The sequence below is a fragment of the Mobula birostris genome, chromosome 14, assembly GCF_030028105.1.
Source record: "Mobula birostris isolate sMobBir1 chromosome 14, sMobBir1.hap1, whole genome shotgun sequence".
Lineage (NCBI taxonomy): Eukaryota > Metazoa > Chordata > Chondrichthyes > Myliobatiformes > Myliobatidae > Mobula > Mobula birostris.
Window position 1 is genome coordinate 86,724,342 of NC_092383.1, and position 18,744 is coordinate 86,743,085.

The following is an 18,744-nucleotide window of genomic DNA, read 5'->3' on the forward strand; positions in this document are numbered from 1 at the left end:
AAATCTTTTTATTAATTTTCCAAAATTATAAACAGAATAACAGTATTGATAGAGAGATTGGAATAATCTCACTGTTGACAAATGTGTACAAAAAAAGACTTAAAATAATACAAGTATACAGTAATAGACTTCCAAACTCTTAATATAGTTAATCATAGGGACAAAACAAATAAAAAGAAAAAAAATGCAAAGAACCCCCCCCCCAAAAAAAAACTAAATACTAAACCCGGAAAAAAAAGCAAACGGAACAAAACAAGGCTAGACCAGTACTTAAATCGAATACGTTCAATAATGTCATCAACTCCCCTCCTCTATTCATATATTTTAAGTTAATAGAAGGATTCAGAAAAGGTCAAATTACATCATATGAAAATGTTGAATAAATGGTTTCCAAGTTTCTTCAAATTTAACCAAAGGATCAACAATGTCACTTCTAAGTTTTTCTAAATTTAAACATGATATAGTTTGGGAAAACACCAGTCAAATCTATGAAATGTTTTGATTACAGTCATAGTCATAGACAAGTACAGCACAGAAGCAGGCCTTTTGGCCCACCTAGTCCATGCAAAAACCATTTAAACTGTCTACTCCCATCGACCTGCAGCAGGACCATAACCCTCCATACCCCTACTATCCATGAACCTATCCAAACTTCTCCTAAATGTTGAATTTGAGCTTGTATGCACTACTTGGTCTGGCAGCTCATTCCATTCTCACGACCCTCTGAGTAAAGAATTTTCCGCTCGTGTTCCTCTTAAACTTCTCACCTTTCACCCTCAACTCATGACCTCTGATTGTAGTCCTACCCAACCTCAGTGGGAAATGGTTGCTTGCATTTACCCTATCAATACCCCATCATAATTCTGTATACTTCTATCAAATCTCCTTTCAGTCTTATGCATTCTAAAGAATATAGTCCGAACCTGTTCAATCTTTCCCTATAAATCAGGTTCTCCAGACCTGGTAACATCCTTGTAAATTTTCTCTGTACTCTTCTGGCAGGGAGATTAATGAAAGAAATCACACTATTTAAGGAAATTTGAAATCATTGAAAATCTATGTAAAAAAAAAATTTATAAAAATTTTCAAGCACTGCTTTTAGGAATCTGAACAGTGGTACTGTTTTTGGGAGATTCTGGGCTGATATGTACAGACCTCATTGCAAATACACTCACATCGTGAGCATCTCATAAAAGGACAATCCTCAGACTATGTTGTTTTCTCCCAAATAATTGTCCCATAAAAGTACTTCTAGTCAAACGGTCAGCATTGAGACCATTGCATTATCTAATGTAACCGGATCGAGTTTACCTTTGTCTATCATTGTCTCTTATTTCTGGATTTGTAGAAGGAGTTGTTACTGATTCAGTTCCAGAACTTTCACAAGTATATCCAGACCCTGTGGAGACAAGGAAATAAAATTCAGTTTAAACTTTGTTTCCGCCTTTATTCAAGTTAGAGAGCATTGAAATCTATTGAATATTGAAAGACTTAATCCTAATCTTGCGCATGCCTGCAAATAGAACAGAGGGATCACAAAATATTTTCCACTCAGTTGCTGAGAAATTATCCAAGTACTAGGCTTTATAAGACTTGGCCAGACTGCACTTGGAATATGGTGAGCAGTTTTGGGCTCCTTATTGAAGAAAGGATGTGCTGTCATCGCAGACGGTCTAGTGCAGGGTTTCCTAACCTTTTTTATGCCAATGGGCCTTACCATCAGCCAAGGGATCCATGGACTCCCAAGTTGGGAAGCCCTAGTCTAGGAGAGCTTGATGCAAATGATCCTGGGAATGAAAGGATTAAAGTATGAGGAGTGTTTTCCTGTACTCACTGGAGTTTCAAAAAATGAGAGGTGATCTTATTGAACCTATCAAATATTGAAAGGCCTAGACAGCGTGGATGTGGAGAGGATGTTTTCTAGAGTAGGTGAGTCTCGATCCAGAGAGCATAGTCACAGAATAAAAAGATGCCCCTTTAAAATAGATTTGAGGAGGAATTTCGTTAGCCAGCAGGTGCTATAGATGGCTGTAGAGGCTAAGTCATTGGGTATATTTAAAGCGGAAGTTGATAGATTCTTGACTAGTAAAGACATCAAAGTTTATGTGGAAAAGGCATGAGAATGGGGTTGAGAGGAATAATAAATCAGCCAAGATTGAATGGCGGAGTACTTGATGGGCCAAATGACCTAATTCTGCTCCTAAATCTTATGATCTTTGATATATAGTACACTAGGGCAATTCACAATATGTAGCACTGAAGAGGATGAGGAAATCTACTATAATATTTTCTGACTGCCAACAGCTGAGAGTGTTTATGAGTTGGGAGGCAGATAGATCTCCATGGATCTCCAGTTTCCTCCTCCTGAAGACAATAATCAGATCCTTGGTCTTGCTGACTTTATACTTTATACTTTATTGTCGCCAAACAATTTATACTAGAACGTACAATCATCACAGCGATATTTGATTCTGCTCTTCCTGCTCCCGGAAATGAAAATTGATAGTAAATATTAAAAATTTTAATTATAAATCATAAACAGAAAATAGAAAAATGGAAAGTAAGGTAGTGCAAAAAAACTGAGAGGCAGGTCCAGATGTTTGGAGGCTACGCCCCAGATCCAGATCAAGATCTGTTCAGCAGTCTCAGACTTTGAGTAAGAGGTTGTGTTGTTGTGGTAGTACTCAGCCAGAATGCGAGTTCGTCACCAGCTTTGACTTGGCCAATGACAGTGGGGTGGCAGCAAACGTAAATATGCCATTGGAGCTGTGCTTAGCCTCACAGTCAGAATTATAAAGCAAGTAGAGCAGGGAGCTAAGCACACAGCCTTGTGTCGCACCTGTGCTGATGGTGACTGTGGGTGAGATGTTGCTGCCAATCCGAACAGACTGGGACTGGACTTCTCCAGTTCCTGCATCACCCATGACAATTTCCATCAGAAATGCATCCCATGGGCATTACTACCTACATCTTTCACTGCAGCAGGATTTGGAGACAGAAGGTGAGCATGGTTCATGTCACCAAGGACAAGGAGTAGGGCAGGTGGACTCAGGAACCAGGGATTATACAGGAAATTGGAGTTGGATAATTGATTGGTCCCAAGGGAACAGGGTGGTACAGAACTATGCACATGGTGAGCAGTAAGAGAACTGTGAAATATGGGAACACTTCATAGTCTGGGAGGTGGGCTTAGTGAAAAGAAAGATCAGATAATGGCTTCAGTGGGGCATTTCAGGGCGAGAATCTTGGAGACATGACTAAAATGGTTATTAGATCAATGCACCTGTTGGGAGAAAACCCTTTGGTGGGGAAAGTGTTGACAGTAAAGTTCCAGGAAGTTGGTTGAAAATAAAGCAGAGTAAAGGGCTGAAAATAAGCGGATTACAAGGAAAACTGAAGTAGGAATCATGTCTGAGAGAGGCCTGAGGAAGCTTGCCAATAAAACAGAGGAAAGAGCTGTGTGAATGTACATAACAGCACAAATGAATAAGCCAGAGGCACATGTCTGGTTGATGCAATAGGTTTCAAAGAATCAAAGTTTCAGGTAGAGTGAAATTGGGACCTTAACATTAGAGTTTATAACTCTTATTCATTAGGAGCAAGATATGGCAAAAAAAATAACAAAATGTTACCCGTTAAAATTAAAAACAAGAGAGAAGACCAACATTAATGATGGCTCCAAGGCACTATAAGGTTGTTTTAAAGTCCATTGAGTTCTCTACTGTCCTCTAGGGAAGAAGATTCACTATCCTTACCTGGCCTGTCTGATGACAGCAAAACCATTAAATCTGCTTCACTCTTCTCCCTCTCCCTCATTCCCCTTCTTCCATTCCCTACTCTAGCTCCCTTCTTATCCCTTCTCTTCTCCACATCTGCTTGTTATCTCCTCTTGGCGCCCCTCCTACGCCACTTTCTCCCATAGTTCACTCTTCTTTCCTGTTAGATTTTCCACCTGTCACCTCCCAGCTTCTTACTTCCTCCTCCCTCCCCTACCCACCTGGCTTCACCTACCACCTTCTAGCTTGTACTCCTTCCCCTCCCCCCACCTTCTTGTTCCAGCATATCCCCCCTGTCCTTTCCAGTCTTGATGAAGGGTTTCAGCCTGAACCTTTCCTTTTCAAAGATACTACATGGCCTGCTAAGATCCTCCAGCATTTTGTAAAGTGTTACATGCTCCTAAGTGTGCTGAGAAGCCTCCTGTTCATATTTTTGTTTTGTAAGAGACGTGTTACCTTGTACTTCATGAGGAACTACAGAAAGGCTCCTCCTTTCATATCATTCCCTTGCATGTTTCTCCTCCAACTTGAATCAGCAGCTCTTCACTTCCCTTTTAGAAGTGTTTTTTGGTTCTGTGCCTCAGCAGCAATTCCACTTCATCAGGATCATTTGCATCAGTAAATTTCTCATAATCCCTGACTATATGAAATTTATGTTTTCTAGTACTAACTCACTAACTGGTAGACCTATACTCATTTTTCCAAAATCCTGATAATTTTGAGTGCACCCAGCAGCTAATAATCTCTGTATTGATATCTCTCCCCTCAAAACTAAAACTGCTCACTTCTGATGTTAATGGTATCCCAACCTACTTACACCATCTCCTGGACATCCTCTCTAAACTAGGTTACACCACTCTGCAGCACTTCCAACTTTTCACATTCCTTTATTTGTGTCCTTTCTCTTTATAGCTTTAAGTTCATAACTTTTATTCATCTGTCCAGTTTTCTCTTCTCTTCCTCTTTAATCCAATGATCAGATTTCCTCCATAATATGCTCCCATGACAATCTTGGTCTCTCCCTATCATTAATACACCAGAGGATTCTTTATTAGGTACTCCTTTACACCTGCTCATTAATGCAAATATCCATCAGCCCAATGATGTGGCAGCAACTCAATGCATAAAAGCATGTGGACATGGTCAAGCAGTTCAGTTGTTGTTCAGATCAAACATGAGAATGAAGGAGAAAAGTGACCTAAGTGACTTTGACTGTGGAATGATTGTTGGCGCTGGATGGGGTGGTTTGAGTATCTCAGAATCTGCTGACCTCCTGGGCTTTTCACATATAACTGTCTCTAGCATTTATAGAGAACGGTGCAAATAAACGAAAAAAAAAATCATTTAGTGAGCAGCAGTTCCGTGGGTGAAAGGACCTCATTATTGAGAGTTTATATGAAAATGGTCAGACTGGTTCAAGCCGACAGAAAGGCAACGTGTTTCCTGACTCTGCTGATGTATTACAAGAGTGGTGTTCAGAACAGCATCTCTGAATGTACAACACATCAAATCTTAAAGTGAGTTGGCTACAGTAGCAGAGCATGCACTGGGTAACCACTTCGTTAGGTACAGGAGGTGTCTGAGTGGTCACTAAGTGTACTTGCTTCGTTATATTCATCACTCTCCCTGCAACTGAAAGCTAACTCTTCTCAACTTCTTATGAAGAGTCTTCAAACTGAAATGTTAGCTCTGTTTGCCTCTCCACAGATGCAGCCTGAACTGCCGAGTGCAATTTCAAGCTTTTATGTTTTTCAGACTTGCAATTTTTTGATTTCCATGATCTACATCAGATGTGTTCCAGATTTCTCAGAGTGATATGATCCAAATGACATTATCATTTATAAAAGCAGAGCTAAGCAGATTCTAGTGGAGGCAGGTACACTAGTGAAGTTCAAGAGATTACTAGACAGGTATATGGATGAATTTAAGGTGGGGGGTTATATGGGAGGCAGGGTCTGAGGGTCGGCACAACATTGTGGGCCAAAGGGCCTGTACTGTGCTGTACTATCCTATGTTCTATATTCTATATTAATCATAATTCTGTGCTCCTGTAGTTCTGAACTCTTTTGTACTCCAACTGTGTTTTATCCATGTTTTGAGATTCATTACAAATGCATACCAACATTCAGCAGGTCAGGCAAAAGAAACAGAGATACTTACAGATCAGAGAACCATTGCCCAAACTGGAGCCAACCCAAAACAGTAGGGTTCCAGAACTGCTTCTCTTTCCTCAGATGCTGCCTGACCTGATGAGTATGTCCAAAATTTTATGCTTTTATTTTGAATTTTCAACATCTGCGGAAGATTTTCTTTTTTAAAATTTACTTTTATGATTTAGTAATTCTGCCACAAGCCGGGAAAAGAGGGTGGCCTCCATCAGGGTGGTGAATCTGTGGAAGTCATTGCCAAAGACGGCTGTGGAGGCCAGGCCATTCAGAGCATTTAAAGCGGAGGTTGATAGATTCTTGATCAGTCAAGGCATGAACAGACTCGATGGGCTGAATGGCCTAATTCCGCTCCAATGTCTTATGGTCTTATAAGTGTTAATATATCCACATTGAGGGATATGGGTTTTTTTTTCAAAGTGACTGAGAGATCTAAATCAGGAACTTGGCATTCATTTTGTTTTTTATACAGCATTGTGGTTATTCCAGATGGTCAGCAACTGGATAACATACCTCACTCTTCAATGCCTTCAGGGCACTAATCTAGGAGTATGTTGGAACGATTTCCATTTGCCTGAAATAATGCAAACCACTCTGCAAGATTTCCAACTGTTAGTGTTATCATAATGGGCACATTAAACATCATGAAAGGCATCATAAATAAACCCTCTATGCAGCAGCAGCACAGCACCCTGGCACCAGTGTGTGACATCTACAAAACACCAGGAAGCACATGACTATCACCATTAAGGCAAAATCATCAGACGCATAGCATGCAGTGAAATAATCAGCTCTCGAGCAAACGGACAAATGCAGCTTACCAGTGATGGTAGTATTTGAAGTATCTGTACATTTTTCTATAATGTTGGAGGCTGTCACATCCAATATCTCACTGTTTTTTTTCCCACAATAATTTGAGGCAGTGCAGTAATACTGTTGGTGTTTGAAGGATTGACAATGTAGATCCAATGTATTGGTGTTTGAGATCATTGTATCCTCATACAGGGCCTTTTCATACCACGCGTACTGAATGGGAAGCGATCCTTGAACAGACTCACAGGACACTGACAGTGAGTTCTGAAAACCTGAAGCATTTGCTGATGGCAGAAATCTAAGCACAGGTCCAGACACACATTCTGTGGGAAAGGATCAAACATTCAGATATTGAGTGAACATCTAAAAATAAAACACTGTCCAATTTTTAGTACTTCTGTATCTCAGCCCAGACCCACCAGCTTGGGATCTCAGCAGCTCAACTCCCCCTCAGTGTCTCTGTATCGTCCCAGCTGCCACATCTGCCATTATCCCTGAACACAGCAGGACTCCAGATCAGGACAGCAGTGATGACACTGAGACTGTGATAATCAAGGCTACAATCTCTCTCAGCAGTAGGAAACCAGCTCCCAGTGGTGATGTATGCATGTTCTACTGGTTTGGCACTTTGATGGGCATAAGTCAGAAAGTATCCTGGAAAACCTAAGCAGGACATTAGCATAGGAATTTGTGACATATATATCACATGTTCTGTGGCTTCAGAGTCATAAAGCTGTTGTTACACAGCATGGAAACAAGCCCTTCAGTCTATCTCATTTGAGCTGACCAGATTGTCTACTTGTAAACTAGTCCTGTTTCCCTGCATTTGTCACATATCCCTCTATACATTTCATCCATGTACCTGTTTCAATATACTTTAAGTGTTGTAGTTGTACCCATGTCCATAGGAGGCTTTATCAATGTACCCATCACCCACTTGGTGAAAAACGTCGCTCCTCATATCCTTTCTAAATCTTCCCTCTCTCACTTTAAATGCGTGCCCTCTGTTTTTAGATTACATTAGCCCAGGAATAGGGCTTTTGCCATTATCAATGCCCCTCCTGTATTTTTTTACAAATCTCTGTAAAGCCAACACTCAGCCTCCTACACTGTAGAAGAAAAAGTCCATGCCTATCCAATCCCTTCTCATAATTTGAGCCCCCCAGGCTGATAAACTACTTTTACACCCATTCCAGGTTAATGACTTCAATCCTCTACCAAGATTACCAGAACAGAGTATTCCAAATGCAGCTTCACAAATATCTTTTACTTGTATCTTTTAGATACAAATATCTTTTAGATGTAACTTGCCATTATAACTCTTGAACTCAGTCCCCTGACCATTAAAGGCAAGTGTGCCAAGTGCATTCTTCGCCATCCTGTCAAATTGTGTCTCACCTTTCAGGGAAATATCTACCTTTCTTTCTGTTATGTAACACTTCCCAGGGCCCTACCGTGTAGTTCTTCAGTCCTGCCCTAGTTTAACTTACCTAAGTGCAACAACTCACATTTATCTGCATTAAATTTAATTTGCTATTTCTGACCCACTTCATACGTTGGTCGAAGTTTCTTTGTAAAATAGACCGCGTTTTACATTGCCCACTATACCACCAACTTTGTTGTCATGTGCAAACTTATTAACCACATGGATAATGTCATCTTCCAGACTGATAACACTGATGATGCACAACAGTGGAACCAACATCAATCCCCTTAGCACATCACTGGTTACAGACCTCTAACCTGGAAGCAACTCTACACCGCAATGGTCATACACCTTCCACCAAGACAAATTTTTTTCAGCTTATCCTGATTTCCATGTGATCACACCTTCCAAATCAGTCTACAGTGCTGAAGCTCATGAAGATCACATCCACCGCTCTGCCCTTGGTTACCTTTTCTATAAACTCAATCAACTTCATGAACGGGGTAGAGAGTGGAATTGCGATTGGTTTCAGTGACTTGCAGCTGATATTTACACAGAGGTAGCAAGAGATCACGTCAGCCTGGAAAGCTAAGAAACTCCCTGGGAAGGTTGAGGTCGCCCAGAGTTTAACAGCAGGACTGTTGGAGACTGATTCCCTTATTATGACTTTTGAGGCATGCAGTCCATGAGCAATACTTTTGTTTCTCACTGATCTGTTACTGTTGGATTGTTCGTTTTAGTCTGAATGCAAACTGCTGACAGGGTGACATTTCATACAGTTCAGAGGCAGGACATATGTTCAACCTTCCGCTGGAGATCGGTGCCCAGTCAGTACGACAGATCCTCCACTAGGTGAGAGCAACAAGGGTGGGGTTTCCCAACTCCTGCCTGCTCCCCATAGAGTGTTGCACTGTTGTGGAGTCTCAGAATACCGGTACTGCCCTAACTGTTCCCAGAGAAAGCTTAGAACTTGGAACAGTGCAGCACAGCCCTTCAGCCCATGATGTTATGATGAACTAATTAAACTCATAATTAATTACCTAACTAAACCAATCCATTCTGCATACACAATGTCCATAACTCTCAATTTTCTGCACAGTTAAATGCTCATCTAAAAGCCTCTTATCTGCCTCTATCATATTTGCCTCCAACATCACCCCTAGCAGTCAGCTGGTGGTGTAGTGGCATCAGCACTGGACTTGGTCCCAGGTTCAAATCCAGCTGACTCCTTGCATGCTTTCTTTCCATGCTGGGTTGAGTGTCAAATTAGCAACCTGGCGTCATACAAAACAGACTAAGGCTAAGGAAACAGAAAAAAAGTCACCGGATGTGCCACAGGGCACGGAGAGGAACAACAACAATAATCACCCCTGGCAGTGCATCACAGGCACCCATCACTCTAGGTGTAAAAATACTTGTCTCATTCATCTACTTTGAACTTGCCACACCTCACCTTAAAGCGTGCCCCCTACGATTCAACCCTGAGACAAAGATACTGTCTATCTACTCTGTCTATGCCTCTTGTTGTCTGATAAAGTTCAAAGTTCAAAGTCGAATTTATTATCCAAGTATATACATGTCATTCAGCCTCCAGCACTCCACAGAATACAAGCTAAGTTTGTCCAGCTCCTGTTTATAGCCCATGCCCTCTAATCCAGGCAACATCTTGGTAAATCTCTTTCCAAAGCTTCCACATTCTTCCTATAAGAGGGTAAACAGAACTAACACAAGACTGCAGATATGGTCCAACTAGTTCTATAAAGCTGCAACATAACATCCTGTCTCTTTAACGCAGTGCCTCAATCAATAATAGCAAGCACTACCACGCCCTCAACCTGAGCAGCTACTTTCGAGGAGCTTTAGACTTGCACGCGGAGATCCCTCTGTCAATCAGCATTGTTAATGCTCCTGCCATTACCTATGTACTGACCATTTACATTTGATCTTTCAAAGTGCAACACCTCACATATGGCTGGACTAAAGTCCAATTTGGGCAGACTAAACTTCATGGATCAAATTTATTAGTGGGGACATAACATCAGTTACTGACAAACTTACCAACAAGTACATGCAGATGTACATTTAATAACAGACCGAGACCTGGTGTTGTAATTCCACAGCTGTACCATCCTGTATCTCCAGAGTGAAGATCCTCCATAGTAACAGTAAATATTCTCCGTTCCGGGTTATCTGTGATTGACAATCGTCCACGCCGTCTGTGTTGCCCATTTGTTTCCACTAAAACTGAACATTGGCGAGTCCATCCATGGCACCAATACTTTGTGTGTGAGCGGTACTTTGCCTCATAGTAACAATCGATTGTAATCGCTCTTCCCACAACTCCTCTTACATATTCATCTGCCCACAATGCACCTGAAACTGAGGGAGGTATTTTCAGATTTGATGGAAAGGAAGAATTTAATGCAAATAAATAACATTGAAAGCACAAGGTTAACCACTAAGAAACCTACTATCAATTACTTGTAGATGAACATAAAATCTCGGATTGGGACTTCTTTCTGTAATTCCACAGCTGTACCACCCTGTATCTCGAGAGTGAAGATTCTCCATAGTAACAGTAAATATTCCCTGTTCCGGGTTATCTGTGATTGACACTCGTCCACTCCGTCCACATTGCCCATTTGTTTCCACTAAAACTGAACATTGGCGAGTCCATCCATGACACCAATACTTTGTGTGTGAGCGGTACTTTGCTTCATAGTGACAATCAATTGTGATCGCTCTTCCCACAACTCCTGTTACATATTCATCTGCCCACAATGCACCTGAAACTAAGGAGGAAGTACTTCAGAAAATTAAGGTGTAAAATCAATTTAGCCAACAAGGCATCTGAAATTGAACAGAAGAATATTCAGATTCCGTGGGAAAGGAATTGCTTCATATGCTGATGTACATTTTGCAAATAATTACTGCCTGCCCATTATTGATTTAAAAGGAATTCCGTCAGATTTATGATTAAAGATGATTGTAAAAAATCATCAGATATTAATCATTAGCTTCTTGCACTGGTTGTGTTCCTGCTCCTCACCTTCCTCATTGTCTCAATCGTCACCCTCCCTGCCATCCACCCGGATCCATCTACCTTTTGTTTTCATCTGGGTGCTTCCAGCTATCACCCACCCAGCTCTATCTCCAAACATCACCGCTCCCCTAACCCTATAAGGGTTCCATCTGCCTGTTATCCTACAGCCCTCTTCGGTCCACTAATGAGCTACTGGCTCCTGTTTCGCCACTCCCCCTCTCCTTTTGATACAGACTATCTTTCCTCTCCACCCTCAGTCCTAAGATAGGGAATCAAGCCAAAACATCGACAATATCTTTCTCACCCATCTCCCCCCACCCACAGATGCAGCTTGACTCACTGAGTTCCTCCAGCGTCTGCAGTTGTGTCTCAATAAGAATATCCCTCTTGATCATGTCCTGAGGAGGTGTCTCATGACTTCACAGCCAATGACTTTGGTCTGAAGTACTGCCGGTGCTGTTGCTATGTCAGTGTTCCCTCCAGTACATTGTGGGGTCACTCCTGCTTCACCATGGGTAACTTCGCTCACCTCAACACTGAACTGATTCCACAATCTACTGACTCACTTTCAAGGACTCTACATCTCATTTTCTGAATGTTATTTATCTACCTATCATCTTTTGTAGCCTGGGGAAAAATACACACGCAGGACCACAAATATTTTTAGGGGTCATTAAGTCCTTTATCTGTTTTAGGTATTTTAATACAGAAAGAGGGTATCAAAATAACATCACAATACACATTAATGAAAAACACAGTTCCTGCTGTGACAATCTCAGCTTAATTTCGGTTCATACCCTTGTTTTGTCTACAGTATGAAAATAAATAAAATAAAATATACAGACCAATATGGTAGTGGCAATTCTATAAAACCATACAAACAATATTAGACTCCCGCCAACCCTGTACCTTATACACAACATCAAAAATATGAATAAATACATCTCATGTTAATTAAGGGATATACTCACTTTGGCACACACGTGCTTAACTTCCAAACACATATAGGCAAGTTATAGACAAGTTATCCTCGCTCATGCTACGTGAACAGAGATTAACACATTCACATTACTAGGTTATGTTCACATTTGCTCATGAAACAATAAAGTAAGCCAAAAAAAGACTTTTACAATATAATGCCTTGTAGATAAATTACCAGAAAGACTAACCTACTAGGCCAATAAGGAACTTTATGCAACCACACTATCCAACGCTGACATCTTACTCACAGAAATATGAAGCATCCACATGCAAAACATGTCAAATTACCGATATTCTAGATTTACAAACAAGTATAAACAAATTTACATGGATATTATCAAATATTATTCATCGTATGACTAGCCTTCAACATTCTTTCTAGAACCTTCAACTCTTCTTTCTACTCCACACATGCATAATGACATCACTGTTTTCTTTTAAAGGCACAGACAGCTATTTTAGCATTACCAGGGTGAATACGTAAATGCACTTTAACAATAAATAATGATATTCGATGGTCAGCTGGTTACATTTCTATTTATTTTTGTATTTGCACATTGGTTATTTGTCAGTCTCTTGTTAGTGTGTAGTTTTACATTGATTCTATTATACTTTTTCTGCTGTGAATGCCCACAAGAAAATTGATTTTTCAGTTGACAACTGGGTGTGAAGATCAATGGACTCCCTTGATACTCACAGAACCATCGACCATCCATTCTCACCTCACTTGCTCCTTAAATTGTTAACAAGCTGGGTTCTGAATGGTGAGAGTTTGAAAACTGAGAGAAACTGGTATTGCATGAGGTCTGTAGACTATTTTTGGACTTGTTGTGGTGTTGGTGAAATAGAATAAATGGAGAATATGTCTATAAAGATGTATAAAGATGGCTTCCTCCACCTGTACTTGAAAGCTCGATTTCAGCATATAAGAGAAGTTTGGTTAGGGACATGGATAGTAGGGGGATGGAGGGCTATGGCATTGGTACCGGTTGATGGAAATGAGCAGTTTAAATGGGTTGGTATGGACTAGATAGGTTAAGGGGCCTGTTTCTGTACTGTACTTTTCTGTGACTCTATCACTCTAGATCTGACTATCTATCCTATCTCTGCCTCTCATAATTTTCTAAACTTTCATCAGTCTCTGTCTCCAATCCAACTTTGAACAACTTCTCCTTATAGCACATAATCTCTAATCCAGACAGAATCATGTTAAACCCCTTCTGTTCTCTTTCCAAAGCTTCCACATCCTTCATATGATGGGGTCACAACGCTACACACATTAATCCATGTGTGGCCTAACTAAAGTTTTATAAGGCTGCAATATGACTTTCTAACTTTCTACTGAATGACTTGCTGATGAAGGCTATATGCCTTCTGTACCACCTCGTTTAATTGTATGGGAGCTATGAATTCATTATCATCATCATTATGTGCCATATTGTATGATGTAGACAATCATAGTCTCATGGCCATGACTGTTTTGGCAAATTTTTCTACAGGAGTGGTTTGTCATTGCCTTCTTCTGGGCAGTGTCTTTACAAGACAGAAGACCTCAGCCATTATCAATACCCTTCAGAGATTGTCTGTCTGGCGTCAGTGGTCGCATAACCTGGACTTATGACATACACCAGCTGCTCATATGACCATCCACCACCTGCTCCCATGGCATCATGTTACCCTGATCAGGGCTAAACAAGTGCTACACATTGCCCAACGGTGGCCTGCAGGCTAATAGAGAGAAGGAATGTGTTACACCTCCTTTGGTAGAGACATATCTCTACCCCACCACCCTAGCTATGGACTAGAACCCCAAACTGCCCCTATATAGTCATAGTCATAGTTTATTGATCCCGGGGGAAATTGGTTTTCATTACAGTTGCACCATAAATAATTAAATAGTACTAAAACCATAAATAGTTAAATAGTAATATGTAAATTATGCCAGGAACTAAGTCCAGGACCAGCCTATTGGCTCAGAGTGTCTGACCCTCCAAGGGAGAAGTTGTAAAGTTTGATGGCCACAGGCAGGAATGACTTCCTATGATGCTCTGTGTTGCATCTCGGTGGAATGAGTCTCTGGCTGAATGTACTCCTGTGTCCACCCAGTACATTATGTAGTGGATGGGAGACATTGGCCAAGATGGCATGCAGCTTGGACAGCATCCTCTTTTCAGAAGTCATATCCATGCTGTCAAAAGTCCTGCCATCAACTGACTACTCTCCCTTTACATTTGACGTCTCAAAGAGCAACAACTCACACTTACTTGGATCAAACTGGTCTGGCCATTTTTCAGCCAATACCTGTAACTGATTTAAGAAATTAGATTAGTTTTTTTTTTATCACATGTTCATTGAAACATACAGTGAAATGTTTCATTTTACTTCAAAGACCAACACAGTCCAAGGATTGTGACAATCTTATACTCTGTCCCAAACTCCATGAACCTTTGTGTCAGTTGCAAACTTACTAAGCCAGGCATCTACTTTCTGATTCAAGTCACAGAAGCCCCAGCACCAATCTCTTTGGAGCATCCACTGGTAATGGACCTCTAGCCAGAATAACACTTTCCAGCACTACTCTCTGTCTTCAATAGAAAAGCCAATTCTGAATCCAAACTACTAAGTCACTGTAGACCCCAACACCTTCATCTTCTGGATCATATTAGAGATTTAGAGGGACATAGGCGCGTGGCCAAGTGGTTAAGGTGTTCATCTAGTGATTTGAAGGTCGTTAGTTCGAGCCTTGGCTGGGGCAGTGTGTTGTGTCCTTGAGCAAGGCACTTAGACACACATTGCTCTGCAACGACATCAGTGCCAAGCTGTATGGGTCCTAATGCCCTTCCCTTGGACAACATCGGTGGCATGGAGAGGAGAGCCTTGCAGCATGGGCAACTGCTGGTCTTCCATACAATCTTGCCTAGGCCTGCACCCTGGAAATCTTCCAAGGTCCAAGAAACCTGCACAAATCCATGGTCTCATGAGACTAACAGATGCCATAGGCAAGTGGAATTAGATTATGAAGGCACATGGATGAGTTCGGCCTAGGAGTTTGTTACTGTACTGTGTAACAGTGAGGGTGAAGAAGAAACTACCAGGTTTTACCAAAGCACGCTGGTTTGGTAATGTCCTTTGATAAGGAGATCTAACATTCCTGTCAGGCATGAACCACCAATGTGCTTGATTACTAACTGCCTCTCTGACGTGGCTCCAGAATGCCGGCCATTTATTATCTTGAACTCAGTGATGCCCGTAACCCCAAGAATCGGCAACACACTCACAAACTCCATTTGGCCACTAGAGTGAAAAGGCCGTGGGTGAAGTTGACAAGTTTACATGACTAGCAGTACTGAGCAAGAAGAAAATGGTTCCTCATTGCAAGAGTAACGCAGACCTTCAGGAGCATGGTCCTGAAGAAAGGATCATTAAACTGGATTTTAATGAACAAAAACAATTGAGTACAAGAGACGATTATATGTACTCAATTAAAACTGCAGATTATTCGAAACATTACCTTTTAACAGATAACCGACAGGTGGTAAAGAGGCATCTGCACTGGACTAATGATGGTGTGTGGTCCCAGTTTCTCCTTCACAAGCAAGAGAAAACCTGCAGATGCTGGAAATCAAAGTAATAAACAGAAAATGCTGAGTTCCTCCAGCATTTTGTGTGTATTACCTGGGTTCTCCTTGCACACTTTCCAACCGTGCTGGGTTAAACGTCCAGCAACACAGCCTCATTAAACTGGACAAATGCTAAATAAACAGCAAGGTTGCCACCTGATGCACCACCAGGCGTGGAAGTAAACAGCAACTTTATAACAGAAGAGAATCATGACCCACGTGTTTCAACTTTGTTACTTGTATAGACTTTTAACTTAAATGCTCTTCTTCTTCATTTACAATTTATACTAAAAACCTTAGTCAGTATTGGTGCTATATGTGTGGTACGCCAGTGCAGACACACAAGAAATTACTTGACAACACCTATGGAGTGACATTTTTATATCTTTACAAGTCTACACATAGTTAAACATCTTTGTTGTGGGAACATTGCACAAGACCAAAACACTGATTTTAAAAATGTCTGGGACTAGCTGTTACTCACCCGGCAGGAAGCAAATGAGAAGAATTAGAATCCACATTATTTTATTCGCAGAAACCAAGCCTGCTTTTGTCAGTCACCCAGTTCTTAATCTTTGAAGCTAAATATCCACCTAGTAAAAAGGCAATATAGAAACTAAATGAGGAAGAAGGCAAATGAAGTCCAACCATGAAAGCACAGTGAGTTAACACTTGAAACCTGAAACCCTCTCAATTTTCTCTCACAAATTATTCTGAACTGATTGACATTGGCAGGTGGAAATAGTGAAAACCAGCAAGTTAAAATATTAGCAGTGTTATTAATGAGTTAATGACTGAAACATCATGATGAATTGCAAGAAAAGCAGGAAAAAAAGAAAACAAAATCACAAAATTGTTGAGATTGATTGGAAAATTACATCCCCCGTCTCCCTGGAAGAGGTATCGCACCAGCATCATCTGAAGACAATTAGAAATGGGCAACGACTGCTGATTTTATCCCACATTTGTACCACTCACCTGACATATACTTACTTAGATAAAAAATTTACTTTGATTAATAGGATATCCATCCCTGGCTGTCACTCATCAGGAAGAGAAAACATGGGAAGAATCAGACTCCATATTACTTTATCGGCAGGGTCCAGGCCAACATACTTAGTCTGTCACCTGGCTGATAGGGCTGTCAGAAGTGCATGCTGAAATGTAAATGAAGAAGAAGGACGCAGGAAATCCAGTACTAAAATCACACTGAGCCAGCTGACAAAGTCTAATAGGCTAATTAACCACTAAAAATTCTCCTAGGAGAATAATACACATTTATGAGGGTTATAGTCAATGTAAATATGTGCAGGTGTTTTTCCCCTGAGGTTGGGTCAGACTAGAACTACAGGTTATAGGTTTAGCATAAAAGGTGAAATATTTAAGGGGAACCTGGGGGCGAAGACCTTCATTCAGAGTGTGGTGAAAGTGTGGAGTGAGCTAACAGGAGAAGTGATGGATGCAGGTTCAATTGCGACAGTTCAGAGAAGTTTAGATAGTCACATGGATGTGTTGAGTCTGGAAAGGGTATGGTCCAGATGGAGTTCAATGAGTCTTTGCAGAAAAACGAGTCAACGTGAACTAGATGGGCTGAAGAGCTGTAGTGTTCTATGACTTTGTAACTGTATTTCTCCCATCATTGCTAGAAATGCTCACTCTAGGTATCATTGTACCTCAGTTCTTTCTGGACCCTCCCTGAACTTGGACACACACAGTATCGAGAACACATATCATTATTCTATTCATTAGGAGTTGGTAGGCTAAAAGCATGGGACTGCAGAGTGTTCATTCTAGTGTCGAGATAATAGGAATTTGACCATTTTGTAGTCAATGTATTGGTTACTGAATCTAAAGGGAGAGAGCGGAGGTATTTGCAACTTATCAAAGCCTCAGGCATTTCAGTGAGGCATCAGAAAGGGTAGTTGACACATAAACATTATGCCAGCAAGAAAAAGTAACAGGCTGGGCATTCTGTGGTAAATGATTCTCATCTTAGCTATATTGTGGTTCCCACATTTTCCACAACTACACACCTGCACATATTCCAGTAAGATGGCAATGTGCTCGGACGCGGTGGTTCCAATCAAAGGTGTATTTGTTCATCTTTTACATCCTTTTTTACAAATGCAGATCACTGCTGGATACTAAGAACATCAAGTACTGCAGGACTGTCCCATCAGCCAGTTGCTTGATAGGGATGGAGCTGGACATATTACATACCGTCGTGCTGTCACCTAGACTTTTTGGGGACTGTTGTTGCGCTGAGGCGGTCCGTGGTGTGAGTGATTAGCTTGGACTTTATATTGTGATTGAAAGATCCTATTGGACTTTGGTAAAGTAGAATAGTGCAAGTCGGGTTCACTGGTTTATTGGTGAGACCGAGGGCAGGTGAGCTGCATGGCCTTGGTTGTGGTGAGGACTAGGCCTGCACAGTGAGGTCGCCTGCTGTAATTACCCAGTGGAGGAGGGACCACAGGCAGTGTGAGGGAGTGCAGAAACCTCTATTGGCGCATTGGAATCTGTAGCGGGTTGAAGGCTGACCCCCCCCAGTTGGTGCTGTTCTCTAATGTCCGCTCTGTGGAAGAAGCTGGACCAGGACAATTTATCAATCTACAGTCATACCACTCAGGGACCAAACCGTTGTTTTTTCCCTTTCTAATGGTATGTTTTTCTGCAATTGTAACCAAATGTGCTATTTGTGCCAAGTGCCAAGTGAATTGAATTGAATTGGATTGGCTTTATTACTTACATCCTTCATATAGAACATAGAACATAGAATAGTACAGCACAGTACAGGCCCTTCGGCCCACAATGTTGTGCCGACCCTCAAACCCTACCTCTCATATAAGCCCCACCTTAAATTCCTCCATATACCTGTCTAGTAGTCTCTTAAACTTCACTAGCGTATCTGCCTCCACCA

General features: G+C 41.2%; 1 protein-coding gene across 1 annotated transcript; it reads right to left on the reverse strand.

Annotated features, from left to right (window-relative positions):
- Positions 1 to 1,307: 1,307 nt before the first annotated feature.
- On the reverse strand, positions 1,308 to 17,927 carry LOC140209406 (polymeric immunoglobulin receptor-like). The gene is made up of 5 exons (XM_072277653.1): positions 17,858 to 17,927; positions 16,309 to 16,368; positions 10,652 to 10,972; positions 10,239 to 10,559; positions 1,308 to 1,399 (listed from the first exon to the last, which is right to left on the reverse strand). The coding sequence occupies exons 1-5, from the start codon at positions 17,925 to 17,927 to the stop codon at positions 1,308 to 1,310; spliced, it is 864 nt and encodes a 287-aa protein (XP_072133754.1).
- Between the last annotated feature and the right edge of the window lie 817 nt (positions 17,928 to 18,744).

What these genes read in the sequence shown, in the direction of transcription:
- LOC140209406 (XM_072277653.1), bottom strand. Translation starts at nt 17,927, where the DNA reads ATGAACAAATACACCTTTGATTGGAACCACCGCGTCCGAGCACATTGC. An exon ending in TCTTACTGGAATATGTGCAG is followed by an intron (nt 16,369 to 17,857) that starts GTGTGTAGTTGT and finishes TGACAAAAGCAG; the next exon opens with GCTTGGTTTCTGCGAATAAA. An exon ending in TCATCTACAAGTAATTGATA is followed by an intron (nt 10,560 to 10,651) that starts GTAGGTTTCTTA and finishes TACCTCCCTCAG; the next exon opens with TTTCAGGTGCATTGTGGGCA.